The 27,271-nt window shown below is 46.7% G+C and overlaps 1 protein-coding gene across 4 annotated transcripts in view; it reads left to right on the plus strand.

Annotated features, from left to right (window-relative positions):
• The window catches only part of ADIPOR2 (adiponectin receptor 2), a 51,388-nt gene that overhangs the window by 23,081 nt on the left and 1,036 nt on the right, over positions 1-27,271 (plus strand). For 2 of the 4 annotated variants that reach the window (XM_061418370.1, XM_061418371.1), the window contains exons 2-8: positions 2,228-2,482; positions 9,617-9,736; positions 16,932-17,103; positions 18,864-19,050; positions 19,225-19,412; positions 20,831-21,024; positions 22,035-24,562. In XM_061418370.1, coding sequence (XP_061274354.1) covers positions 2,312-2,482; positions 9,617-9,736; positions 16,932-17,103; positions 18,864-19,050; positions 19,225-19,412; positions 20,831-21,024; positions 22,035-22,163 — 1,161 coding nt within the window. In that variant the 5' untranslated portion in view covers positions 2,228-2,311 and the 3' untranslated portion in view covers positions 22,164-24,562. Of the gene's footprint in view, positions 1-2,227; positions 2,483-9,616; positions 9,737-16,931; positions 17,104-18,863; positions 19,051-19,224; positions 19,413-20,830; positions 21,025-22,034; positions 24,563-27,271 lie in introns of those variants that run through there. The other 2 variants (XM_061418369.1, XM_061418368.1) reach the window with 2 other exon arrangements.

The raw sequence follows: 27,271 nt of genomic DNA on the forward strand, positions 1-27,271 counted from the left end.
AGTTATCCAAATGTTGATTTTTCTCTACTGAGCATATCTTGAATTTGTCCCTGTTCTCTCATTTCTGAGCAGACCCTGGACTCCTTGCCTTGCATATTGCTGTTTTCTCCTCACAGAGTACCTTTCCTCTACTCTGCTTGGCAAACCCCCATTGCTTTTGGGCAGAGTAAGTGACGCTTGAGTCTGCTCCTAGAACACAGGAGGCCACTTTTCAAAGACCTTAGATCTGCTTTGCTTGCTGGAAGTTACCCAGTTTGACTTGTGTAGGATTTCTACGTCTGTTCATAGACTCAGAACACCTCTCAGTTAACTTGTTTTTTCCTGCCAGCTGTTGTGTATTGGGTTCCTTTCTTTCTTTTCCCTCTCTTTCTCTCTGTCAACTTCTGTGTAATACAGCAAGCATAACATTCATAGAATCTTGATGAATGAAAAATTTCTCTTTGAATAACTTAGAATGTGCTAACTATTCCCTTAGAATAACTCTTTGGGTTAACAGATAATGGTACTCTGAAGTCTTACTTTCCATTTCCATCTCACTCCCTTTTCCTGTTAAGAATCTTAGAGCAAATTAAAGCCTAATTCCAGATACTTCCCCTGTTTTTTATTCTTCTTAGCAAGAAAATCGTTTATGCAAGTACTGTTGGACCATAGTTCCAGCTGCTCTTAGAGACTAACAGCCTTGGATAAGTAACCTAATCTCTGAGCCTCAGTTTCCACATCTGTATAATGGGGGGTAAAATACCCTAGAGGGCCATACGTAAGAATTATGTGAGATCCTGTGATACAGAATTTAACTTTGCCGATCCACAGTAGATGTTAGATCCCTCTTCCCTAAAACAGAGTGAAATGATGGGTGTGAAACAGCTTTGTAAGTGTGTGTGTGTAAGTCACTCACATTTGCTCTTTCACAAGTGGGCATTTGTAGCACAGTTGATAATCTCACTATCAGAATGAGCTTGCTCAGGCCCGTATGTGATGGGCACAGGCCCAGCTTTGGTGATCTTTAAAGATTGTGTTTGTTCTTGTTCTAAAAACTTGAGAGAACTCTTGCAACAAACTCAGATGGTTCATGAAACTAACAGCTGGCTAATTCTTAGTCTAATTTGAACTCTTGAGCTAATGCTTAGTCTTGTGTGTCCACATAAACACTAAATGTTCCTTTCACCTTCTCTGCATGCTGGCTAGGCCCTCCCACTTCGCCCTACTCCTCCTTTCCCTCAGTAAGAATTTTGCATCTCCTGGGATTTATGAGTATAACATGTACCTTGGCTTCTTCCTGTTTTCATCTTTTTAGTTGGATTGGCTGTGATCATCTCCTTATTTGGATATGTAACTTAAATCTCTAAAATAAGCTTGTGTCCTACGAGTTTAGGGCCAAGGACTTGGAATTGTTGAACTCCTAGGAAACTTATGTGATCCAGTTTAGAGACATATCGATGACTTCTGAAAGTGTTTTTACCACTTAAGAACATTTAAATGTCATCCTATTTGTTAAACATTTATGTGCACAGCACTTTCTGGGAGCTCAGAGGGGTATGAAAGGGTGCTCTGGCCCTGAGGTTTTACCTTCCAGGGTAGTCCAGTTAGAGTTCAAAACAGCTCAAAAATACTGAAATTTCAGACATTTAAGCAATTTAAATGCAAAACATTACCAGTAATATATATGCCCTGTCAGTCAGAGGCATTGTTTTATTTCATAAAAGTGTGGTGAATTTTGATTTCTTTACTTGTGAGGTAGAAATTAGAATACCCTGAAGAATCGTTGTGATGATGTAAATGAAACTGAATATGTAAAACCTAGTTGTAGTACATAAAATCCACTTATATTCTTTCTATATTAGGTATGTTTTTAACTGAAAGAGTAGTATATGGCATATGGGGGAAAAATGCAGGCAGAATAAGATGAAAAGCAAGCCGCCTCCCTCCTGACTCTAGGTTCTTCCTTGTGTATATACTTGTGCACCGAAAACACAGTTTTGAATATTTAAATAGCGATCCTGTGTACACAAGTATACTTGTTTATGATTATATACTTTTATTATAATACGTAAGTGGGAATATTATGCATGTATCTTTTGTATTCTGCTTTTTTCATTTAAAAGTAGATTTTGGCAGTCCTTTTTTCAACAAAATAGGATTTTTTTTAATATTAGTGTATAATAATACAACCTATGTCTTCTCCCGTCACTCATGCAAATACGTTAATGCAGAGCTTTCTCTCCTGTAGAGTCAACTCAGTATCCTAAACATCCACCCTCCCAAGAAGAAGGGACAGAAAGAAAGAACTCTGTCAGAAAGCCTTGGGTGTCCCATGAACGAGACAGAGGAAAACCGGCTGGAGCACAGCAAGACTCCAGAGCCAGCTCTCAGGCTCAGGAAAGGGCACCAGCTCGATGGCGCGAGGAACGGTGACAGTGGCGTCCACCACGGAGGTCGGGAGCCTCTTGTAGAGGCGTCTGTCCTTTCTTCCTATCATAAAAAAGTAAGTTAAAGTGAAAGAACGGTGAGTAAAAACAGATTTATGAGAATGTGGCTGGAGGAAGAATGTTAAAAATTATGGGGACTGTGCTGGAGAGAGGATGGTGTTTTGAAAAGGAACCTCGAGGACGTTTGTGAGGTTCTGAAGTCTCTTAAGTTATCTAGGAGTTAGTCACACCTTTTCTGTTGACACATAAGACCACACTTAAGCTGCCCTATCTTGTTGAATGATATGGATTTTGTAGTTACCGTATATCCCTTATGGTTTGACCATGCTTTAGTGAGGGCATTATCGTTTCTGTTTTTGGAGAAATCCTGAGTGTATGCTGAAACTGCTTCTCCAGATGCTTTGTCTCCAGTGCATATCTTGGGAGTTAGTAGGCTTCTGGGAAAAGAACCTAGTCTTTTGTTTTACCTTCCAGAGGAAAGACCACCTTTTAAGCGACTCAAGTAACTCTTCCTGGAGAGCAAAGGTGTAGATGTCTGAGCAGGGCCACTGACCAGTGTGGCTATCTTTACGCCAGTACCATACCGTGTCCATGACTGTAGCTTTGTAATGTGTCTGGAATTGTGATGCCTCTAGCTTTGTTGTTCTTTCTCAAGACTGCTTTGACTGTTTAGAGTCCTTTGTCATTCCATATGAATTTTAGGATTGCTTTTTCTATGACTGGGGTTATCTAAAAGGAAGTGGAAATGTATTAAGCGAAGCTAGATGAGTCTTGACTTGGTTCCTGAAGGTCTGGAAAGCATTCCAGGCAAAGGGAGTAGCAGATGTGCAGACTCAGAAAGGGCACAGTGCTTTTAGGGAGTAGCAGTAACGATAGTAGCGAAGTGTGTCCATGCACACTGGTGTATGCTGCCGTGTGAACCTGCAGAATGTTCGGTATGGCTGGAATGAAGGACAGAGGGTACAGGGAGTCAGTTTGTTAACAAATAATCCTAGACAGTGGAGTCTAAATTCCAGATCTTTAACCCTTGTCCCAATATCCTATCAGCCAAAATTCTTTCTGAAATACGTAGTGTTATGCAGTGGTTGAAGGGCATAGACTATTACTTCTAGGTCTCTGACTCTAAAGCCTTGGCTCTTTTAACTGTATTTGCTGAAGTTTATAGTTTGTGTTTCATAAGCACCTGTAGATAACACAAAAGAGACATTTCAAACCAGGTTACCCTGATCTTTAGTTTTATGGCTTTATTTCATATCTCTGAGTTTTTAAGGTATAAAGTTAAATAAAGAGAACAGCCTTTGTGGTTGTCCTACTTTTCCTCTGCTCCAGATTCTTCCTCATGAATGGGGGCTAGAACCAACTCTTCATTCATTTAACCTAGGATTTATTCTCTTGGACTGATTTGCTTTAACCAAACTCATAAGAATGCCACAGTTTGTTAGTTTATCATAAGAAAGCTGATTTGTACTTAGATTCCTGTCTGCCAACCACTTTGTTTTCTTTTCTTGAGGTCTACTTAGGAACTTCAATAAAGATTAAAAAACAGTTGCTTTGTGAGAATTTAAAAAAAAAAATGGATGATTTTAAAGATCTTTTCCATCAAACTTTGATAGAGAGAACTAGTCTTTAAGGTTGAGAGTATGTATATTTCTCGGCAGACCAAGAGGAACGTTCACGGAGACTAGCTGTTGCACTTGCTGTGTCGGATGATACCGGAAACGCAGTCAGCAGCACTTACTCTTTCAGCTCTTGTTTTTGTGGACACCTTAGTTTCCACTGACCCCTGTGTGTGTACGGGCTTAGATATATCAGCTTGCTAGTGCCCTTACTACACATTGCAGATTTCTAAATTTAAGGCTGGATTCAACCTGTCAACTTTGCAAAAAGACTATCAAGATATAGCCCGTTGATGTATAATTGTATAATTGCACTTTGCAGCACACATGAAACTAACACAGCATTCACTGTAAGGTCACTGTACTTCAATTAAAAAAATGGTTAATTAAAAAAGGCAAGCAAGCAAACAATAACTTGTTGATGAGATGAAGCGAAGTTCCTTACTGCAGAAAAGTGAGCAGCACCCTAAGGGTCTTGTTCAGAAAGGGGAGGTCGCGGACAGCATGTGTGTGGTTTGGGGCCTGACTGTTGTGGTTTATGGCAGCTCTTTCAGTACCGAGATCATACTGACATTGCACAGAGTTTATGATAGTTTTGATAGTTGGAGCAAGTCTAGTGAGCGGATACTTGGAAGGGAGCAGATTTGCCCAGTTCAGCAACTGTACTAAGGAGCTGGTTGAGCAGTCTAATGTAAGTGAATTTTTGAGAAGTTCTGAAGCTTATAAAGTCACCTAGTGGTTTGTGTCCTTAATCTTCCTGGGCAGGTATTTTATGAACACACGAAGTCATATTGTATGGGGGCCTTAGCTTGTAGTCCTTGTAATTATGTGGATACAGCAGGCCTCCGTTCTCAGACCTCTGGAGGGGCACACACACTTTGACCCAGATTTGGTGTCCTGGCCCCGGATACCTTTCCATTTCCTCAACCTTTATCTTCTCATCGTGGACAGCATTATGATTATGATTAAGAACAGATGGCAAGAATACTGTGCAAAAAAGTCCTAATGATTTGGATAACCATGATGGTGCGGTCACTCACCTAGGGTCAGACATACTGGAGTGTGGAGTCCAGTGGGCCTTAGGAAGCATTACTACAAGCAAAGCTAGTGGAGGTGATAGAATTCTAGCTGAGCTATTCAAAATCCTAAAAGACGGTGCTTTTAAAGTGCTGCACTTAAATGTCAGCAAATTTGAAAAACTTAGCAGTGGCCAAAGGACCAAAAAAGGCCAGTTTTTATTCCACTCCCAAAGAACAGTAATGCCAAAGAATGTTCAAAGTACTGTACAGTTGCACTCATTTCACATGCTAGCAAGGTTATGCTCAAATTCCTTCAAGCCAACTTCAGCCGTACATGAACCAAGAGCTTCAAGATGTACAAGCTGGCTTTAGAAAAGGTTGAGGAACCAGAAATCAAATTGTCAGCATCCGTTGGATCATAGAGAAAGCAAAGGAATTCCAGAAAAACATCTGCTTCATTGGCTATATGAAAGCTTTTGACTGTGTGAATCACAACACACTGAAAAATTCTTAAAGAGATGGTAATACCAGACCACTTTACCTGTCTCTTGAGAAACCTGTATGCAGGTCCAAGAAGCAGCAGTTAGAACTGGACATGGAATAATGGACTGATTCAAAATTGGGAAAGGAGTATGTCAAGGTTGTATATATATTGTCATCCTGCTTATTTAACATATAAGCAGAGTGACATCAATGTGAAATGCCGGGCTAGCTGAATCACAAGCTGGATCAAGGTTGCTGGGAGAAATATCAACAACCTCAGATATGTAGATGATACCACTCTAATGGCAGAAAGTAAAGAGAAACTAAAGAGACTCTTGATGAGGGTGAAAGAGGAGAGTGAAAAATTCAACATTCAAAAAACTGAGATTCTGGCATCTAGTCGCATTGGTTCATGGCAAATAGAAGAGGAAAAAGTGGAAACAGTGACAAATTTTATTTTCTTGGGCTCCAAAGTCACTGCTGATGGTGACTGCAGCCATGAAATTAAAAGATGCTTACTTCTTGGAAGGAAAGCTGTGATAAACCTAGGCAGTGTATTAAAAAGCAGAGACATCACTTTGTGGACAAAGGTATATATAGTCAAAGCTGTGGTTTTTCCAGTAGTCAGGTACGGATGTGAGAGCTGGACCATAAAGAAGGCTGAGCACCACAGAATTGATGCTTTTGAACTGTAGTGCTGGAAAAGAGTCCCTTGGACAGCATGGAGATCAAACCAGTCAGTCCTAAAGGAAATCAACCCTGAATATTCATTGCAAGGACTGATGCTGAAGCTGAAGCTCCAATACTTTGGCTACCTAATTCCAAGAGCCGATTCATTGAAAAAGACCCTGATGCTGGGAAAGATTGAGGGCAGGAGGAGAAGGGGGCGATAGAGGATGAGATGGTTGGATGGCATTCAATGGACATGAGTTTGAGCAAACTCCAGGAGATGAAGGACAGGGAAGCCTGGCGTGCTGCAGTCCATGAGGTTACAAAGAGTTGGACACGACTGAGCAACTGAACAACAACGATTGTAGCCTGTGGCACTTGTCTGCTGACTTTTAGTATGTAAATATGTAATTTATGTCCAGCTATTCCCCTAAGTTTCAGCTGAACTGAACTAGTCTCTTTTCTTCAAAATAGTGCTTTTGCTTTTCCCTCTCGACAGTTCTTGTATCTTTCCAAAATTCTAATTCCTCATGTAGCCTTTCTTGAGCTCCACATTCTGTTTCTAAACTGACTGTACCTTATTTTTGTTACACTTATCTTTGTGGCTAATTTGGTCCCTTATTAGATTGTACACGCATGGAAGGCAGAGACTGTATTTTACTCACCTTTATAGAAAACATCCTTTTAATAAGTATTGATTAAACTGAATTGAGCTGAGCTGGGCGGAAGCAGACAGACACCCAGTAGACTGATCTTTAAGGACTTCGGTCTTTATCACTCTGGTTCTCTTTCCAAAGGTAAAGTACACCTTGGAGAATTAACATTTTAGCTTGTACTTTGTATGGATCATCAGTTGGATATTGTTGTATTTTGAGATATAACCCACTTTAACTCTTCTCACAGATGGACTTCACTGACGGAGGCAGGAAAAAATGATTTGAAAGCGTCTTTGTACTCACTTCAGAGCACTGACGTCTCTTTAAGTGTAGATATAGTGATTTATTCATAGGAAGCCTTGGAGCATTACGGTTTCTGCCTTTACTTTAGGCAGCTTGGGTTTTCGTTGTTCACCATTCATACTGCCCTGTTTCTCCTCATAATTCGTGTTGATGGCAGTTAGAGGTGTGACGAGAGCAGCAGAACATAGTGTGCGTTTAGCCCTCGTGTGTGATCGCCTTAGATGCAGTTCATTGTTGAAACAGATCTTTGGGTCTGTGGTTTAGTGGCCACTGGAAGGGGAATTGAAAGTAATTTCCAATCCTGACAGGGTCATTCTTTAGAGTCCATATTGGAAGCCAGAGGCTTTTATATAATGTATATCGTGCCCAGCGCAGACTTTTCCAGACCGTCATCATGTGGCAGAGCTGTAAATTTGCCCATGTGTCGTGGAGAAAACATTTTTGTCCTTGTTCTGGCCACTTAATTCCTCCCGTGTTATCCTCTGTTTAACCAAGGAAACTTAATTTACTACCACCCACTCTGTGAAGATCGCTAATTAGCAACTCTGCAATGCTTGACCACAATAAATAGCTATTTATAGTCCTGTGTCTTAGACATTTGTTTTTTGGGGACATGTTTGTGAGTATTCTGTTATAAGAGGGCTCAGCAGTTGTGGTGCACGGGATTATTTTGTTAATATTTTTGGTTGTGCCGGGTCTTTGTGGCTGTGTGTGAGCTTTCTTTAGCTGTGGTGTTCAGGCTTCTCACTGTGGTGGCTTTTCCTGCCGTGGAGCACAGGCGCTAGGCGCACGGGCTTCCACTACTGAAGCTCAGCAGTTGAGCCTTGCTGGCTTCAGGCGCACGGGCTCAGTGGCTGTGGCCTGTGGGCTCCGTCGCTGCAGGTCTGGGCTCTCGCGCGCAGGCTGTAGTTGTGGCACGTGGGCTTAGCTGCCCCAGAGCGTGCGGTGGCACTCCCTCTCAGACCAGGGTCGAACCCACGTCCCCTGCACTGGCAGATGGATTCTATCCACTGTACCACCAGGGAAGTCCCTGCCTGATGTGCTATAGATAAGTTTAGATAAGAATACTGATACAGTAAGAGTTGTCAGGATTAAATTAATGGCCTTTCTTTTGGGCTTGGTGTGTTTTAAGGATTTAGTAAATAGTTTTACACTGTTTTTCCTCCTTTCCCCTAGAGCACTTACTGCATTAGATTTATTTTACACGTTTCAGGAGGGATTACTGGAGATTGTCCCCTCAGTAATGTCTCAGCTTTGTATATGTAATAGTATTTTGTGGTCTATGAGTATAATTCTTTTTTTTTTTTAACTTTTAACTTCTTTAATAACACATTGAAAATTTTAACATGAGGAGGATTCACTACTTTAATTAACTTTAAACACAATTTTAAGAACAAAAGACCACACACTGGTCAAAACATTTAGAAATTCAACGGGTATGAAGTAACAATAGAGTGGAAAACCTTACAACAACTGAATTCAGTATGCTCATTGTACAGCTGACCAAACTAAAGGCCAAGGCAACTGGAATATAACAATCCACATGTGATTTTGAAAATGACAGAAACTACCTCGGTTATGAGAAATGCAGGTTGACTGCTTTAGGGGAATGTAATCCTCAAATTAGAATTTTCCACTGTAGTCTATGGCCATACCACCTGTCTGTGCCTGATGTTGTCCAAACTCAGAAGCTAAGCACAGTCAGAGTATGGTTAGCTTATGACCACAAACTTCTTCTGGTTAGAACTTAGATGGGAGAATTCCATCATAACCCAATCTAAAATGGAAGGATGCTAAATGTCCATGAAAAGTTACTCTTGTAAGTTGGGATGCCTTAATGATGAGGCTGTAGAATAAAATGGCTACACAAATAACCACCCCTGGTGGCTCAGATGGTAAAAAAAAAAAAAAAAAAAAAAAATCTGCTTGCTAATGCAGGAGACCTGGTTCCATCCCCAGTCGGGAAGATGATCACAGGGAAGGGAATGGCAACTCACTCCAGTATCTTCCCTGGAGAACCCTATGGACAGAGGAGTCAGTGGGCTACAGTCTCTGGGGGTGGCAAAGTCGGTCATGATGGACACTTTCACAAATAGAACAGTGAACACAAATTCTAAGTCAAGATAATATTCATATAGAAACAAGTATAATTCTTACAGCAAAAAACAAAGCATCCAAGGCCACTCCTGAACCTTGCTACTGAAACAAGCAGGAATGCTGCTGTCATAGTTCAGTTGTCTGCAGAGAAGAATCAGGCACCTCTTATTTTTAGTACTTGTAGTAATTCTATAATAGACAGACCTTACTTCCTATACTGTTAACTTGTCTGAGGCCTTGTTTTAACCTTAAGAGATTTTCAGTGTAATCTTTTCAAGGAAAAGGTATTGTTCATTTCCTCTGGCTCCTGACCTCTGTCCCTGACTGTCTCTGTGATTGCCTTGCAGAGCGTGGAGGAGCGTGAGTGCGATGATGGAGAATCTCAGGAAGATGAGGGGTTCATGGGCATGTCCCCCCTCCTGCAAGCCCACCATGCCATGGAGAGGATGGAAGAGTTTGTTTGTAAGGTAAGATGGCTGTTCCTGGTCATTCCATGCTGTATGTTTCAGTTCTGTTCAGTTCAGTCGCTCAGTCGTGTCCGACTCTTTGCGACCCCGTGAATCACAGCATGCCAGGCCTCCCTGTCCATCACAAACTCCCGGAGTTCACTCAGAACTCACGTCCATTGAGTCAATGATGCCATCCAGCCATCTCATCCTCTGTCGTCCCCTTCTCCTCCTGCCCCCAATCCCTCCCAGCATCAGAGTCTTTTCCAATGAGTCAACTCTTCGCATGAGATGGCCAAAGTACTGGAGTTTCAGCTTTAGCATCATTCCTTCCAGAGAAATCCCAGGGCTGATGTCCTTCAGAATGGACTGGTTGGATCTCCTTGCAGTCCAAGGGACTCTCAAGAGTCTTCTCCAACACCACAGTTCAAAAGCATCAATTCTTCTGCGCTCGGCCTTCTTCACAGTCCAACTCTCACATCCGTACATGACCACAGGAAAAACCATAGCCTTGACTAGACGAACCTTTGTTGGCAAAGTAATGTCTCTGCTTTTGAATATGCTATCGAGGTTGGTCATAACTTTCCTTTCAAGGAGTAAGCAAGCGTCTTTTAATTTCATGGCTGCAGTCACCATCTGCAGTGATTTTGGAGCCCAGAAAAATAAAGTCTGACACTGTTTCCACTGTTTTCCCATCTATTTCCCATGAAGTGGTGGGACCGGATGCCATGATCTTCGTTTTCTGAATGTTGAGCTTTAAGCCAACTTTTTCACTCTCCACTTTCACTTTCATCAAGAGGCTTTTGAGTTCCTCTTCACTTTCTGCCATAAGGGTGGTGTCATCTGCATATCTGAGGTTATTGATATTTCTCCCAGCAATCTTGATTCCAGCTTGTGTTTCTTCCAGTCCAGCGTTTCTCATGATGTACTCTGCATAGAAGTTAAATAAGCAGGGTGACAATATACAGCCTTGACGAACTCCTTTTCCTATTTGGAACCAATCTGTTGTTCCATGTCCAGTTCTAACTGTTGCTTCCTGACCTGCATACAAATTTCTCAAGAGGCAGATCAGGTGGTCTGGTATTCCCATCTCTTTCAGAATTTTCCACAGTTGATTATGATCCACACAGTCAAAGGCTTTGGCATAGTCAATAAAGCAGAAATAGATGTTTTTCTGGAACTCTCTTGCTTTTTCCATGATCCAGCATATGTTGGCAATTTGATCTCTGGTTCCTCTGCCTTTTCTAAAACTAGCTTGAACATCAGGAAGTTCACGGTTCACATATTGCTGAAGCCTGGCTTGGAGAATTTTGGGCATTACTTTACTAGCGTGTGAGATGAGTACAATTGTGTGGTAGTTTGAGCATTCTTTGGCATTGCCTTTCTTTGGGATTGGAATGAAAACTGACCTTTTCCAATCCTGTGGCCACTGCTGAGTTTTCCAAATTTGCTGGCATATTGAGTGCAGCACTTTCACAGCATCATCTTTCAGGATTTGGAATAGCTCAACTGGAATTCCATCACCTCCACTAGCTTTGTTCATAGTGATGCTTTCTAAGGCCCACTTGACTTCACATTCCAGGATGTCTGGCTCTAGGTCAGTGATCACACCATCATGATTATCTGGGTCATGAAGATCTTTTTTTGTACAGTTCTTCTGTGTATTCTTGCCATCTCTTCCTAATATCTTCTGCTTCTGTTAGGTCCATACCATTTCTGTCCTTTATCGAGCCCATCTTTGCATGAAATGTTCTTTGGTATCTCTGATTTTTTTGAAGAGATCCCCTAGTCTTTCCCATTCTGTTGTTTTCCTCTATTTCTTTGCATTGATCGCTGAAGAAGGCTTTCTTATCTCTTCTTGCTATTCTTTGGAACTCTGCATTCAGATGTTTATATCTTTCCTTTTCTCCTTTGCTTTTCGCTTCCCTTCTTTTCACAGCTATTTGTAAGGCGTCCCCAGACAGCCATTTTGCTTTTTGCATTTCTTTTCTATGGGAATGGTCTTGTTCCTGTCTCCTGTACAGTGTCATGAACCTCAGTCCATAGTTCATCAGGCACTCTATCTATCAGATCTAGGCCCTTAAATCTATTTCTCACTTCCACTGTATAATCATAAGGGATTTGATTTAGGTCATACCTGAATGGTCTAGTGGTTTTCCCTACTTTCTTCAATTTAAGTCTAAATGTGGCAATAAGGAGTTCATGGTCTGAGCCACAGTCAGCTCCTGGTCTTGTTTTTGCTGACTGTGTAGAGCTTCTCCATCTTTGGCTGCAAAGAATATAATCAATCTGATTTCGGTATTGACCATCTGGTGATGTCCATGTATAGAGCGTTCTCTTGTGTTGTTGGAAGAGGGTGTTTGTTATGACCAGTGCATTTTCTTGGCAAAACTCTATTAGTCTTTGCCCTGCTTCATTCCGTATTCCAAGGCCAAATTTGCCTGTTACTCCAGGTGTTTCTTGACTTCCTACTTTTGCATTCCAGTCCCCTATAATGAAAAGGACATCTTTTTTGGGTGTTAGTTCTAAAAGGTCTTGTAGGGCTTCATAGAACCGTTCAGCTTCAGCTTCTTCAACGTTACTGGTTGGGGCATAGACTTGGATTACTGTGATATTGAATGGTTTGCCTTGGAAACGAACAGAGATCATTCTGTCGTTTTTGAGATTGCATCCAAGTACTGCATTTCAGACTCTTTTGTTGACCATGATGGCCACTCCATTTCTTCTGAGGGATTTCTGCCCGCAGTAGTAGATATAATGGTCATCTGAGTTAAATTCACCCATTCCAGTCCATTTCAGTTGGCTGATTCCTAGAATGTCGACATTCACTCTTGCCATCTCTTGTTTGACCACTTCCAATTTGCCTTGATTCATGAACCTGACATTCCAGGTTCCTATGTAATATTGCTCTTTACAGCATCAGACCTTGCTTCTATCACCAGTCACATCCACAGCTGGGTATTGTTTTTGCTTTGGCTCCATCCCTTCATTCTTTCTGGAGTTATTTCTCCACTGATCTCCAGTAGCATATTGGGCACCTACTGACCTGGGGAGTTTCTCTTTCAGTATCCTATCATTTTGCCTTTTCATACTGTTCATGGGGTTCTCAAGGCAAGAATACTGAAGTGGTTTGCCATTCCCTTCTCCAGTGGACCACATTCTGTCAAATCTCTCCACCATGACCCGCCCGTCTTGGGTTGCCCCACGGGCATGGCTTAGTTTCATTGAGTTAGACAAGGCTGTGGTCCTAGTGTGATTAGATTGACTAGTTTTCTGTGAGTATGGTTTCAGTGTGTTTGCCCTCTGATGCCATCTTGCAACACCTACCGTCTTACTTGGGTTCGTCTTACCTTGGGCGTGGGGTATCTCTTCACTGCTGCTCCAGCAAAGTGCAGCTGTATGTTTAGTCCTTCCCAAACAGAAGTCTGCGAGTTAGGAGAGCGGGAGTACCGTCCCTTTGGGGAGAGTGTGTGTCCCCGTGAGTGGGAGCAGCGTCAGGACATTAGCCCTGTTCAGTGCACTAGTCCTCGTGTGTCTACAGCAGCCCTGATAAAGGTTTGAGAAAACTAGATCATCTAGCTGGGAAACCGGCTCACAGAGTAGATGTTGTATTGACCAGTTAGATAAGACAGAAGGAAGCAGAGTTGGGGGTGCCTGATGCCTGCAGACCCTGAAATGGTGTCGCTAGGCTCTGCAGCGTGCTGCTCCTCTCAGGGTCCAGTGGGTGATAGACTCCTCCTCAGGGAGGACTTGCCTCGTCTTAACACACATCCAGTGTTGTCAGTGTGGCTGGTATGTTTTCTGAGTCATTAGGATCCCCGTGGGGCTCTGTTCCCCTAAAATGGCATCTGGAATTGGGGTTGCTTGTTTCGAAAACATCATCAGGGACCCTGATACGTATGTATGGGTTTAGCCACTTGGTCCATCCGGTCCTGGCAGGTGTGACCTCAGGTCAACACAGTTCAACCTGTGTGTGTAAATTTATTATTAAACGTTTTTGAAGAACTCTTGATCATTTAGAGAAAAAATTTTCTGACACTTTGCTTTTTCATGAGTTTTGTGAAACCAAGACTTTTTATGTATATAGTCTTAGATCCTAAAAACTAAATTTAGGTTTTTCTACATTTACAATGATGCTAGAAATAATTGGGGCCAGTTGACTTAGAGTCCTGAAGTTTGGACCAGAGCTGAGAGGAAAACATTATAATCTGAATATAGACATGTCTTTCAAGACCAGAGGAATTTCGGGGAGAGGGTGGCAGAGTCTAAACATTTATGGATCTACTTTTAGAGCCCAGAAAATTTTAGTCAGTGTTTGAAAACTGGTGAAGAAAAAGCCAATTGAAACATTAAACCCATTCTAGTAATCACTGTCTCAGTAGAGTTAGAGCAAAGGAATACAAATGATACATTTTGGTTTCCAAAAGCAAGTTTTTCCCTTAAATCTCAGAGTTGAGTATTCAGTGTCAGCCACTAGGGATTTTTATATTTATGGATCAGTGGGGTGCTGTAGGTAACTTGAGTTTTTGTTCTCCCTTCTGAACCAAGAGTAGAGAGTAAGGCAAATAAAACTTTCCAGTTTAAGAGCTAACAGGTGGTGAATAAATAGGACACTTGTTTGCTATAGACTATGATTTACTGAAGGAAAAGGAGTGGGTCATAAAATTATTATGAACCCGTATTATCCCCTAGAAGTGTGTCTGAGCGAAAGGGGCAGGCTCCCTGAGTCACCCCACCCACCGCGGCCAAGCTTCTGACTGTCCTTGATAAACCCGCCTGCCTGTATTTGGTGACACCGGATTCTATTTCTTGGAAGCAAGTAAGCAGACAGTTGAGAATGCGGTGTCCTGCCACCTTGCTTGTGTGCTTTCCCTTGTGGAGAAGGCTTTTCTACAGGAATAGGGGGAATAAATAAAATCATTTAGGCTTCAGAGAGTGTTTGTGTTTGGCGTCTCTTTTATTCCAGCCTTCAGTCGTTGCTAGTCTACCAGCATAGTCTGGCGCATGTGGACATAGAGGTCTTTTGTGGGTCATTTTTTTTTGTTTGTTATGTTTTGTTTATCATATGATCTAACACCAACCTAGTGAGCCATTGCTAAGATGTTTGATTTAGGCATTGCCCTTGTCAAGCTTATAAACAAAGGTGTCTTTGACTAAGCTTTGACCTTGTTCTTCCTGCCTGGAGTTGAGCGGGGAGGATACCTGTTTGGTCGGCATTTGGCTGCCCTGCAAGTTGAGCCGCAGGTGCAGTGTAATGGAGGCACAGCGCCTGGGCCCAGTCTTCAGAGGCCAGAGTGTGTGTTTAGAAACATCGGGGAAAGTCGCTCTGACACTGTGTACCGGTGTCACTGGTAAGAGCTAGTAACTGCTCGTGTGATAACACAGTAGCTCTCCTCATACGATCACAGCAGAGCCGTTTGCAGGCTGTGAACTGCCTGGAGGGAGGCGAGGATTGGTTTCCATCTTAGAAAATAAAGTTCTCCCCAAGTAAAGCCGAGTACAGCATCTGGTGACCGATGAGTTTATTTTGCTGCACATTAGGAACCAGCAGGGGGAGGGCGGGTGAGCACAGGCCCGGGGTCGGGAGGAGCATGAGCGCCATTGTGAGGGGTCACTGCTGTTCTCGGTTTATCGTCCCACCCCGGTGGAGTGCAGGGAGGGGAGGGTGTGGCGGGCACGGTGGCCGGCAGGTGGGTGCCAGGGGAAGCCCTAGGTGGACGTGCTTCTGCCTCCTCCTTGGCGTCTGTTTGGCTCAGCAAAGGCAGGTTAGTGTAGGCGGAAGTGATCTTACGGTGTGAGCTCGCTGGGCTGAGACGTGAAAGGAGCAGGGTAATGAGGCTGGCGTGTCTTTTAAGAGGGGCTCCCCCACCCCCATCCCTTTCCTTTAGAGCCTGAGGGGAATGGCAGCGAGGAAGAGGGGCCTAAAGGGCGGGAGGCTGCGCTCCTTGGTGGTTCCCCAGACCTGAGCTCTCGGGTGGCTGCTTGTGGGGATTGCACGCCGCCTTTGGGGTGGGGATGCTGGGGGTCATTTCTGTGGATCCTCGTAAGTTCCCATACTCTGGTCCTCGCTTTATAAACGAGGACACTGAGGCTTGAGGATTTTTGTAGTTAATGAAGGCTCCTTCAACTGGGTAATGACAGAGATCCAAGGTTTTCCTACCCCTTTGCTCTTTGTATTTGATTATATTTGCTGGGATTGGAAGAGAAACCAAAGGAGAGGGAGGTAATTTTAGCAAGAGGTACCTAAGTGTGATTCTTCGTTTTTCCCCTACCAACAGGAATATTAAGTATAAAAATGGTCTTACTTATTAATACAACAGGGATTTTTCCTGGTATATATGGTAGTTGAGTTGATAAAGAATCCACCTGCAATGCATGAGACCCCAGTTTGATTCCTGGGTTGCGAAGATCTGCTGAAAAAGGGATAGGCTACTCACTCCAGTATTCTTGGGCTTCCCTGGTGGCTCATCTGGTAAAGAGTCTGCCTGAAATGCGGGTTTGATCCCTGGGTCGGGAAGATTCCCTGGAGAGGAGAAAGGCTACCCACTACAGTATTCTAGCCTGGAGAATTCCATGGACTGTATAGTCCACGGAGTCACAAAGAATTGGACATGACTGAGCGACTTCATGGAGAAAGGAATGGCAACCCACTCCAGTTTTCGTGCCTGGAGAATTCCATGGACAGAGCAGCCTGGTGGGGTACCGTCCATTGGGTCACAGAGAGTCGGACACTACTGAACGATTAACACAAAGTCTGTAGTGAAGGATGAAGGAGGAGCTTCTGTATGGGCGGAACTTCAGTTGCTCATCTTGCCTTGGCCAGACCGAAACAGAGCTGGAAAGCACTTTCTTTTCCTTCTTGGCCATGTCTCGTGGCTTGCCCATGTCAGTTTCCCGACTCAGGACTGAATCCAGGCCTTCCCCAGTGAAAGCACAGAATCCTAACCATTAGGCCACCAGGGAAGTCGCCTGGGTATTTTCTGTAACTTCATTTGCTCTTTCCTTTTCCTTAGAAAAGCTCCCCTACCCCAATAAAAAGAATGTATTTTTTCCTCAGTCAGTTTTTTCAGAATATAGGCCATATGCCTTTGAATGCATTTGTCTTTCTAAAGATAGTTTACTTTATCTCATTGTAAGGCAATGTGGTAAGAGATAGCCGTCGATGTTGCTAAATCGACAGTTAAACCCACAGAAGTATTTGCTGATCCTCTTCCAGGTCTGGGAAGGTCGATGGCGAGTGATCCCTCACGACGTGCTACCTGAGTGGCTCAAGGATAACGACTTCCTCCTGCATGGACACCGGCCCCCCATGCCTTCTTTCCGGGCCTGTTTTAAGAGCATTTTCAGAATACACACCGAGACAGGCAACATCTGGACACATCTCTTGGGTATGTTGAGTAGTAATGATGACTGTGACCATTCTGGTCCTCCCCACTGCTGTGTTTAAGGGTAAGGACAGGACTTAAAAAGTGTGTTTTGAATTTGCAGTTGCTGTTTACTGGATTGCTAGTGATGCAGTTCCTCCGTGGTTGTCTCTGGTTGTCTCAGTTTACACTAGGTTTTCAGACATGTCCTTAAACCAGGCCAAGGAAAAGGCACTGCAAAATTGGCTGTAATATTTTAACGAGCATGAAGAGGAAAGTAGTTATTTCACAGAAGTAAGTTGACTTTTAAAAGTCATTCCTCATGGCCAGTGAACATATGAGAAAGGTGCTCAATGACATCGTGAGTCATTTGAGGAAGTGCAGTGAGATACCACTTCACACTGACAAGAAGGGCTGTTATCAAGAAAATGGAAAGTGACGGGTCTTTGCCCGGATATGGAAAGATTAGAACTCTCACGCATTGCTGGTGGCTTGGAAAATGGCGCAATCTGTATGGAAAACAGCTTGACAGTTCCTCAGAAAATTAAACGGAGTTACCAGCAATTCTAGGTATATACCCAAGAGTATGGAAGACATATTTCCACAAAGGTGTGTACATGAATGTTTTTAGCACCTTTATTCATCGTAAGGGGAAAGTGGGAACAACCAAGTATCTATCACCTGACCTATAAATAAAGTGCAGTATATGGATACTGTATTTGGATACAGTGGAGTATTATACAGCCCTGCTGAGAATGGGCGACAGCACGGGCTAGCCATGAAAACCTTGTGTGACGTGAAAGCAGCCGGACACAAAGGCCGGGCACTGTACGATCCATACACACGAAGTACCCCAGGTAGGGAAGTCCACGAGCTGCAAAGTCCAGTAGATCAGTGCTTGTTAGGGTTGTTGGGGGGCGGGGGCGGGGTGATGGGCGATGGCTGAGCAGGCGTGGGGCTTCTTTTTGGGCCAGTGAAAATGTTCTGAAATGAAATAGTGACGATCGCACAACCTGGTGAATGTATTGAGTAGTCTGGCTTTTCCCCGTTTAATGTACGTATCTTACCACATGTTTGATTTCCTCTGTTCCTCCAAGTTCTCCAGAATCAGAGAGTAGATCAGAGTAGAGAATCAGATCGAGTTTGTTGCTGACTTCTAACTTTACTAAATGATCACACAGAATCACTTAGCAAATGTTTTAACTTCTTAATTTCTGTGTTTGTCTTGTGTTAAGTAGCCTTTCCCTAAGCAATAAGAATGTAGTATCTTACTGTGAAGAACAGTTTAAAAACGGTTTGAAATTGCCCAAATAGCATTTCACTGTCCCTAACTCCTGACTCTGTGGGCCAGCTGGTGAGGATCAGAGCTGCAGGTGGTTCCTTAGAGCGGTTGGTGGAGACAAGCTGTATTTCCTAGCAGAGTTTAGAGGGGTCAGCGTTCATTGCAAAAGAAACTGCCGAGTGGGCCTTTGAAACCTGGCTTCAGCACATGTGCCAAAAACATTATAAATGGAATTTCTTACGGATCTAGAGGTAGAGGTGGGCTTAGTTAGCAGGCCTTGTCTGTTTTCTTTTTGGATTAATCACAAGTTACCCTGTTATACTGAGCTTGTGAAGCTGAGGGGCATGTGATACCAACAGTGTCTGGAGCAGACCAATGTTTTGGATAAGATTTAGTTGTTCAGAAGAATTTTGATTCAGATGTCAGGACTAAAAATGTAATTGATACATAACGCTCTCTTCAGAAAGTAGTAATCCTGGCTTTCTTCCGTCCTCTTCTCTAGGTTGTGTGTTCTTCCTGTGCCTGGGGATCTTTTATATGTTTCGCCCCAACATCTCCTTTGTGGCCCCCCTGCAGGAAAAGGTGGTCTTCGGATTATTCTTCCTGGGGGCCATTCTCTGCCTTTCTTTCTCATGGCTGTTCCACACAGTCTACTGCCACTCAGAAGGGGTCTCCAGGATCTTCTCCAAGTAAGTATCTGCAGAGTCCCTGTTTGGATCCGTGGCCCAAAGCCCGTGGGCTCAGGGAGCACGTCCAGCAGCGCTGGCAGGGCCCTCAATGCCGCCTGCCGGGCACTCTTGCCTGGAGCCTGTAGTGGGCAGCGATGTTCAACAGTAAATGGATTTTTTTTTTCCCTATCCTAGACTGGATTACTCTGGTATTGCTCTTCTGATTATGGGAAGTTTTGTTCCTTGGCTTTATTACTCCTTCTACTGTAACCCGCAACCTTGCTTCATCTACTTGATTGTTATCTGTGTTCTGGGCATCGCAGCCATCATCGTTTCCCAGTGGGACATGTTCGCCACCCCCCAGTACCGGGGCGTGAGAGCAGGTAAGAAGCCCAGGCTGGGGTTCCGTGCTGCCAGTCTGCACAAGAGGGCCACTGTTGGCCAAGCGTCAGGCTAGGCACTTGTGATGCAGAGGTGGAGAAGTCACAGTTCCTGTTCTTGAGGGGCTTGTAATCTTGGGGTGTCCCTGCTCGTCTCACAGCATCAGTGGGGGTGGGTGCTGAGCTGATGCATCTGGTAGTACCGTGTACGTGAGTCTAGGGCTGTACATGGTCCTTACAGCTGTGGCTCCATAACTTTTGTGAAATAATGGTTCCTTTCTATGTATTTTCATTTTAAAATGTGTAAAAAAAAAAGAGTCTTTACTCCCAAACTGATGGTGTTATAGAGATAGCACACACCTTCTCTGGTACAGGATGAAGAGGGTTTTATGTTCAGGATCATGCCTGTTTGGTTGGAAACCAGCCAAAAGCCCCTTCCTTCCGGTGCGAGGGCCTGGCTGGCCCCGCTGGAGCCAGGGCTGTGCCCTCAGTGTTTTTGCCTCTAGTACCACACCCAGTGCCTGGCGAGAATGAACAGGAAGTCCTAAAAGGGGTGCTCGTCCTTTCAGTCTTTTTGCTTTAAATCATCTTGTATTAAAGCCCAAGCCACAGTTTACCTGCACTTCCTGTCCATGGGGTGCTTGGTTGAGGCACACACTTCACGGTGGCTTTAGGCCCCGGTTACCTTTAGGCTGTTTCTGATCGTGACGTTTTCTTTTTCAATCCTAGACACGTCTTTATAATACATAAGTAACATAAATTATACAACTTGGACAAAATGGTACTTAACCTTCAACTTGACACAGTCTGATATGTTTTATTTCAGTTCATTAAAAAAAAAAATTGGTGATCCAGACTCAGTTCAGTCTTATAACCTAGGGCATGTCCAGAAGTTTGCAGATCACTTGCTGTAGAGGGTTCGAAGGCAGTCCGACTGTGGGGGGGCCATGCTGGTGGACTTGGGGCCCCTCTCTCTCTCATCGCCCGCCCCACCTCACTCTCACCCCGGGGTGTCCGTTGTCTCAAGGAAGGATAAAGCTACAGAACTGCTCTGTACTGTAACCTGCGTCTTATAAAGAAGCGCATATAGGGTGTTGTAAGCCAACTACTTGAGTTGTTGGTTCCTGAGGCATTCAGCAACACATCACTCCAAGCTCCTTGAGGACTGCTGATTTGTGGAGCCGAGGCTTTTTCAGCAGGAGGCTCTCTCTTTGCCTTTGTAAATAGATCTCTTTTTAGAACGTAGCCGTGCTGAATTGCATGGCAGAATCCCAGGGTTTGAAGAACCTTCTTTTTCCTTTCAAACTAGAAGCTAATGTTATATCCTGCTTTTGAGATGCTCAGTTTAGAGTCACTGGCATCGTGCCAAGTTGTTCCTCCTTTCTTTCTCCTTGTCTCTATTGTGTCCTTGTGATTCCCAGGAGTGTTTCTGGGCCTCGGCCTGAGTGGGATCATCCCCACCTTGCACTACGTCATCTCGGAGGGTTTCCTGAAGGCCGCCACCATCGGGCAGATCGGCTGGCTGTTGCTCATGGCCGGCCTATACATCACGGGGGCGGCCCTGTACGCTGCCCGCATCCCCGAGCGCTTCTTCCCCGGCAAGTGTGACATCTGGGTAAGTGTGGTCAGCAACTGGGGGCGGGCAGGGTTCACTGTCTTATCTGTCCATCTGTGAGTTAGTTACTGGCACCCAGGGAAGTGACATGATTGAGGAAGTACCCTCGCCCCAGTTTCCCTCTGAGTTGTGTCAGCGTGGTGAGTGCAGGGCTGAGGGCGAGCCCTGCAGGGGCAGCCCCTCTGTGAGGCCCGCCGCCCCGTGATGGGCCGCCAGTGCCTTCTCGGGACCGGTCCGGGAGCTCGGGTGCTCCTTACTCAGCGTGCTGCCTTCAGGGCAGGCGTGGAGTCGTCGTCCCCCTGTCCCCGTGCCGGGCGGCAGGTTTTCAGGCCTCCTCCGTTTGGTCTCGTGTGTGGGAGGAGGGGGACACACTGGGTTTTTACCCAGGTCATTTTCAGCATCAGAATTCTGTGTGTGGTTGGAAAGGAGGTGGGATAACCAGACAGTTGTTAAAGGTAAACTGAGAGGAGGAAAAGGTCAGGGGAGAAAATGCAGGGGACCAATGGGCAGCCTGGTACCAGTCCACTCATGAGTCCCGGTCCGTGGCCTGTTAGGAACCAAGACTGCACTTCCGGAGCTGAGCGGTCAGGGAGGGAGCGAAGCTTCCCTGTGTGCACGGCTGCTCCCCATCGCCCTCATGACTGCCTGAGGCCTGCCTTCTGTCGGGTCAGCAGCCCCTTTAGATCCTCACAGCAGCGAGAGCCCTGGCCCTGAGGGGAAGGTGGGGTATCCTGAGATGGCCAGAGTAGGAGTAGAGTGCACAGGAAACACAGCGCGTTGCTGGGCCCCGGCGCCAGTGTGCGCTGCGTCCCGAGCTTGGGGCCGCAGCTCCGTCTCTGTGGGGACAGCGGGCCTTCCCCTCAGCAGAATGTGCTGTGCCTGCTGGGTGCTCTGAGACCAGGGACGCCTGAATTTGAGCCGCCGCCCCACCCCTGCCCTGGCTCCGCGTGGTCTTCGGGATCTTCTGCCGACGTTTAGTGACGTCTCGCCCTCCCTGCTTCTATCCCCAGTTTCACTCTCATCAGCTCTTCCACATCTTTGTGGTGGCTGGCGCGTTCGTCCACTTCCACGGGGTCTCGAACCTCCAAGAGTTCCGTTTCATGGTCGGCGGAGGCTGCAGCGAAGAGGACGCACTGTGACAGCGGCCAGAGGCCGGGGACGTGACCCCCACTGGCCGTGACGCCAGTGCCAGAGGAGCCCCACAGTGCGGGGCTTCGTGACGCCCCAGGGCTCCACGTGGTCCGCAACTGGGAAGAGAAAACAAAAATAAATCACACCTCACAGGTGGAGAAGACGCGAGATGGCCCAGCCCTGCCTTGTTCTTGGGTCTGGCCGACGGAGGGCGCTCGCGCCGCGGGCACGCTGGCCTCTGCGCTTGTAGCCATCAGCTGGAGGCGCCTCCTCCTCCCTCCTCTCTCCTTAGAAACGGTGACACCGACCAGTGTTGGCGAACATTTATTATGTCCTCTGAGGGGTGGCAGTGTGATTTTAGATGCCCTTTTGGGAGAACAAAGAAATTAATGTAAATAAGATTTCTAACTTACTGTTTAAATAAAAATTTATATAAATGTTTAAACCACAGGGCTAGGGGAGGGAGGGAGGCTTTTGTATAGAACGAAACACGCGAGAGCCACACGCTGTTCCAGTTTTGCACACGTGACCGCCGAAGGATCAGGCGACAGCCCCAGAATGTATGACGCCCGGCGCCCCGGGTGCCTTCTGCCAACGGGGACACCTCGGGCTCTGGGGCAGCATTGTCCCGCCCCGCCTGGCGACTCTGGAGAGCGCGAGGCGGGGGCGGCGTGTTTGCTGGGGGAAGCGGGGTGTGTGAGATCAAGGCAGTAGTGACGTGTCAGAGTTTGAGCAACTTGTTTGTGCCACCTACCCAGGAACATCACTGAGGCTGGTGGGGATTGGGGGAGTGCGTGCAGGGCTTCCCGCATCCTTTGTGGTTGCAGGGGTGGGGATGAGGTGTCTGCAGTGGAGCTCTGGACCACTCTGTATGAGTCCCTCCAGGAGAATCACTGTCTTACCTCCCCCTCAGCCCCTGCCTCCTGCCAGGAGAGAGACCACCTTCCCTGGCACCATAGCTCCTGGCCTGAGGCTAGCCGCACAGGGGCCCAGGGCCTGCCAACTGTGGTGGGGGAGAGTCTCCCTATGGTGCTGTCCTGGTGCCTGGGGGCTGGGCACGTGAACACAACCTCACCCCCCTTCACCCCCACCTCCCCGATCAGGTCTCCAGGAACAGGGAAGCCAGCAGCACACCTCAGGCGAGAGCCCTTTACCCACCAGTGCTGGGGTGACCAGCACCCAAGAGCCCAGTTTTCTAGGGGTGGTGTGGTAGGAAGGTTTAGAAGGAAGTGATACATTACTGCCAGGGAGTCTGGTTGGCTCCTTGAAGCTGTGTCTTTGAGGAGCTGCTCAAATAAGGCTGCTTGAGCCCCAAAGGTGTCCTGTGGGGGTGTCAGAGTCTGGTGTGGAGGGTCTGGCTCCTGGGAGGCCTGCACCTGCCCACATATCCCCGAGTCCATTTTTTACTCTCAGCAAAAACTTGTGATGGTTGAATCGCACCTGGAGCGGCAGCCGTCACACGTGAACAGGTCCTGAGCTGGGCTGGCCGCCTCCACCAGTGTTTGTGAGCGTGGGAAGGTCTCCTGTTTACTCAGTGTGGGTTTTTTTCTTGGTTAGGTGTCTCCTTTCCCCTGTGTCTCCAGCAAAACCTGGGAACCAGGAAGCAAGAATCTTTTGTAGAACTTGGGAGTATTTTGGTCCTGAGTGAGGGCACTGCCCCCGGTGCTGGGCGTGCTGGTGCCGTGTGGACAGGTGGGAGAGCAGTATTACCCCTCCAAGGAGCACGGCCCACGAGACAGTTCCCCACTGCACCCCTGGGAGGAGGCTCCCTGGGCTTCAGGATGTCCCCCAGAAGCCAGCCTTGCGTCCGGTCACCTGCCCGGGGAAGCGGTGTGTTACATGCGGCCCCCGGGACACCTCCAGCAGTCCGGGGCCCAGCCGCCCCCCACACACCCCCCCCCAAAGAGGAGCTGCACCTGGCTCAACACAGCACAAGCACTTAGAAAGTGACGTGATCACCAACCAGACGTCCCCCCACCCCAACCCCGTGACAGCCCCCACCCCGGCCCCTCCCTGGGAAGCGGGTGTGCACCCACCTCCGTGTGTCCTCGAAGCCCTGGCCTGCCTCACACACGCCTCCGCCTGCTGGGAACCCCACAGGTCGGCGCCTGGATGCCTTACTCTCAGCAGTCAGAGGCTCGCTTGCTCTGTGCAGATGTTCGTTTTCTCTTCGGGCCCTTGGCCTTTTCGGACCTCTGCAGCTTCATCCTCTCACCCATTGAAGAGTGGCCTTCTCAGTATTTCCCCCTTCCCGTTTATAAATTGTCAAAGCCACAAAGCACATTTTTGGGGATCATAGACGGCTGGGATTTCAGAAGGGCATTTGTGCGATGGCCCCATTCACCATGGGATGTCCCTCCTCGCTGTATTCTCAAACTTCTAATAAAAAAACCAAGTGGAATATGAATGTTTTTTGTTGTGCCTTTTTTTTTTTTTTAAAGAAAATACTGCCTCAGCTTCCCTCTTCATAGCTTTTGGTACTTCTTAACTTGAAGCCTTCATTTAGATACTGAAGCTTAAATTTCTGGAAACATCCCACTCTGAGTGCTGGAGACCATTCTGAAAAGGCTGTCTGTGGACTGACCAACAGATAAAGCTCTTGTGAAATTATTAATAGTCAGGATTCTTTGGCCACAAAGGTATTTTCTATACCGAGTACAACATCTCAGGACGCTTTGGGGTTTGTCACTCACTGGGCTACCAGTTTTTTGAAGGTCATATTGTATACTGTGGTTTCCCCAGTGTAGTGTTGAGAGTGCGAAAGTTGAAGGTGTTCTCTGGCAGTTTTAATTAGATAAATCTTGTAATTTGTATATTTCACATTTCCATTTAATTTTCCTAACGTGTTAATGATGGCAGGCAGGATGATGATGAGTTAATAAAGAGGGTCCCTGGTGGCTCAGAGGTTAAAGCATCTGCCTGCAATGTGGGAGACCTGGGTTCGATCCCTGGGTCGGGAAGATCCCCTGGAGAAGGAAATGGCAACCCACTCTAGTATTCTTGCCTGGAGGATCCCATGGACAGAGGAGCCTGGTGGGCTGCAGTTGGACACGACTGAGCGACTTCACTTTCACTTTCAGTATAAAAACCAGTGCTCATGCCCAGCTCAAGCCTTCCCGGCCCTCCTTACACTTTGATCATAACTGGGGTCCCAGGCACAAGAGTGGAGGGGAGAGCCAGCTCCAAGGGGCAGTTACTAATTTATCGTTAGAGGTACAAAAATAACACGTAAAGAACGCATCCTACAAGGGGGCGTGTTGGAGCACTCAGCACTTCACGCGATTGTAACCAGCCCCCAGTGAGCAGATGTGTTGTTTCACTTGTGTTTTGTAGGTGAGATTAGGAGAGGTGAGTCTGACTCTTGTGACATAGTCTACACTAAGAGGGAAATTCAGGTCTCATGTAGGGACTTCCCTGGCTGCCCAGTGGTTAGGACTCTGGGCTTCCACTGCAGGGGTTGCAGGTTTGATCCCTGGTCAGGGAACTGAGATCCCCTTGCTGCACGGCATGGCCAAAAATAAAAGCCTCGTGTGTCTTGACTGAAAGTTTTGGGGGTTTGTTAACCTCCTATGTAATTTAAGAGACGAGAGGAGGTCCCAGCCCTTTTTGCCTTGGGTTTATTTAGTTTTTTTCAGGGGAATTTCCAGCATTTGGATGCATTCTGATTTTAAGTGTAGGAATAGGTTTTTTGCATAGGGAACCTGGAGGGTGGGACACTGGGTCGTGTCCTGCTTTATTTTTTATGTGGGCCATTTTAAAAGTCTTCATTATTGAGTTTGTTACGGTGTTGCTTCTCCTTTATGTTTTGATTTTTGTGGATGCGAGGCATGTGGGACCTTAGTCCCCAGCCAGGGATTGAATCTGCATCGGAAGGCCAGGTCTTACCTGCCAAGGAAGCCCCTCCCGTCCTGCTCGAGGCCTACAGACACCCCCTGGCTTTCCCGAGTCCTTTCCTGAGCTGTCTGTAGGCGCCCTTTTCACGGTGATCCCCGTGGTGCCGGAAAGGAAGTGGATGAGGGCGTCTTTGAATCCTGGCCTGACAGTTGCTCGGGCTCCCTGGCCTGGAGGTGGCTGTGGGCGCCGTTGCGCCCGTGAGTAACCCCTGGCCTCCGAGTGTCCTACTCGGTCAGGGCTCAAGCGCTGACCCCACGCCTGTGTCCCCTGTGTCCTCCTGGGCAGGTTTTCCCGCCCCCAGCCCCATGACCTGCGGCAATCTGGTCTAGTGTGACTCTGCCTTCGGTGGTGATGGCGGGAGTCTAGCCGGGCAGGAAGGATGGCCTGTCACTGCCACCCTGGCCTGGGGACCGTGCTCTGGGGACAGCACCCGGGGCTGCTGAGACAGCTGCTTTCTCAGCTGTGAGCTCGTCCCTGCCCCACCCCAAGTCAGCATCCCTCACTTGAGCTGCAGGGATGGGCTGGCGTCTGCGCCAAGCTCTTGCCCTCATTCTTCCCCGAGTCTGCATCTTTGACTTGGAGACATCCACTCCCTCGCCCTCCGGAATGAATTCCCGCTTGACGTCATGGAGCGGTGCTCAGGCCTTTTGTTTCAGCAGCACTTGCACTAGAACATGCTCAGAGGTGACTTAGGAGCTGACACACCCCTGCCCCGAGGACAGAGCTGGCAGCCCTGGCACCCTCGGGCATCCACAGGCTTTTTTTTAGGAAAAGGGACTTCAGGACTCTCTCCCCCAGAATCTTGTCATCTATTCAGTGACTTTGGTTTTAACTTTGTTGGTCTGAGCTTCCCTGGTGGCTCAGATGGTAAAGCGTCTGCCTGCAGTGAGGGAGACCTGCGTTCAATCCCGGGGTCGGGCAGATCCCCCGGAGAAGGAAATGGCAACCCACTCCAGTGTTCTTGCCTGGCAAATTCCACGGACTGAGGAGCCTGGCGGGCTGCAGTCCATGGGGTTGCAAAGAGTCGGACACGACTGAGCGACTTCACTTGGTCTGAAACCAAGGTGACGGCTCTTCAGCGCGAGCTAGGCTGCCACCTGCTGTCCTCTGGGCTGCGGTGGTGGCGGTGGTGGGTGGCAGAGGGTTAGAACCACCAAAATAGAAAAGGGCAAGAACAGCCCTGACCTCCGAAGGCAGGGCTTATGTTCTCTTCTCCCAGGTG

This window comes from Bos javanicus, chromosome 5 (genome assembly GCF_032452875.1).
Source record: "Bos javanicus breed banteng chromosome 5, ARS-OSU_banteng_1.0, whole genome shotgun sequence".
NCBI classification, from domain to species: Eukaryota; Metazoa; Chordata; class Mammalia; order Artiodactyla; family Bovidae; genus Bos; species Bos javanicus.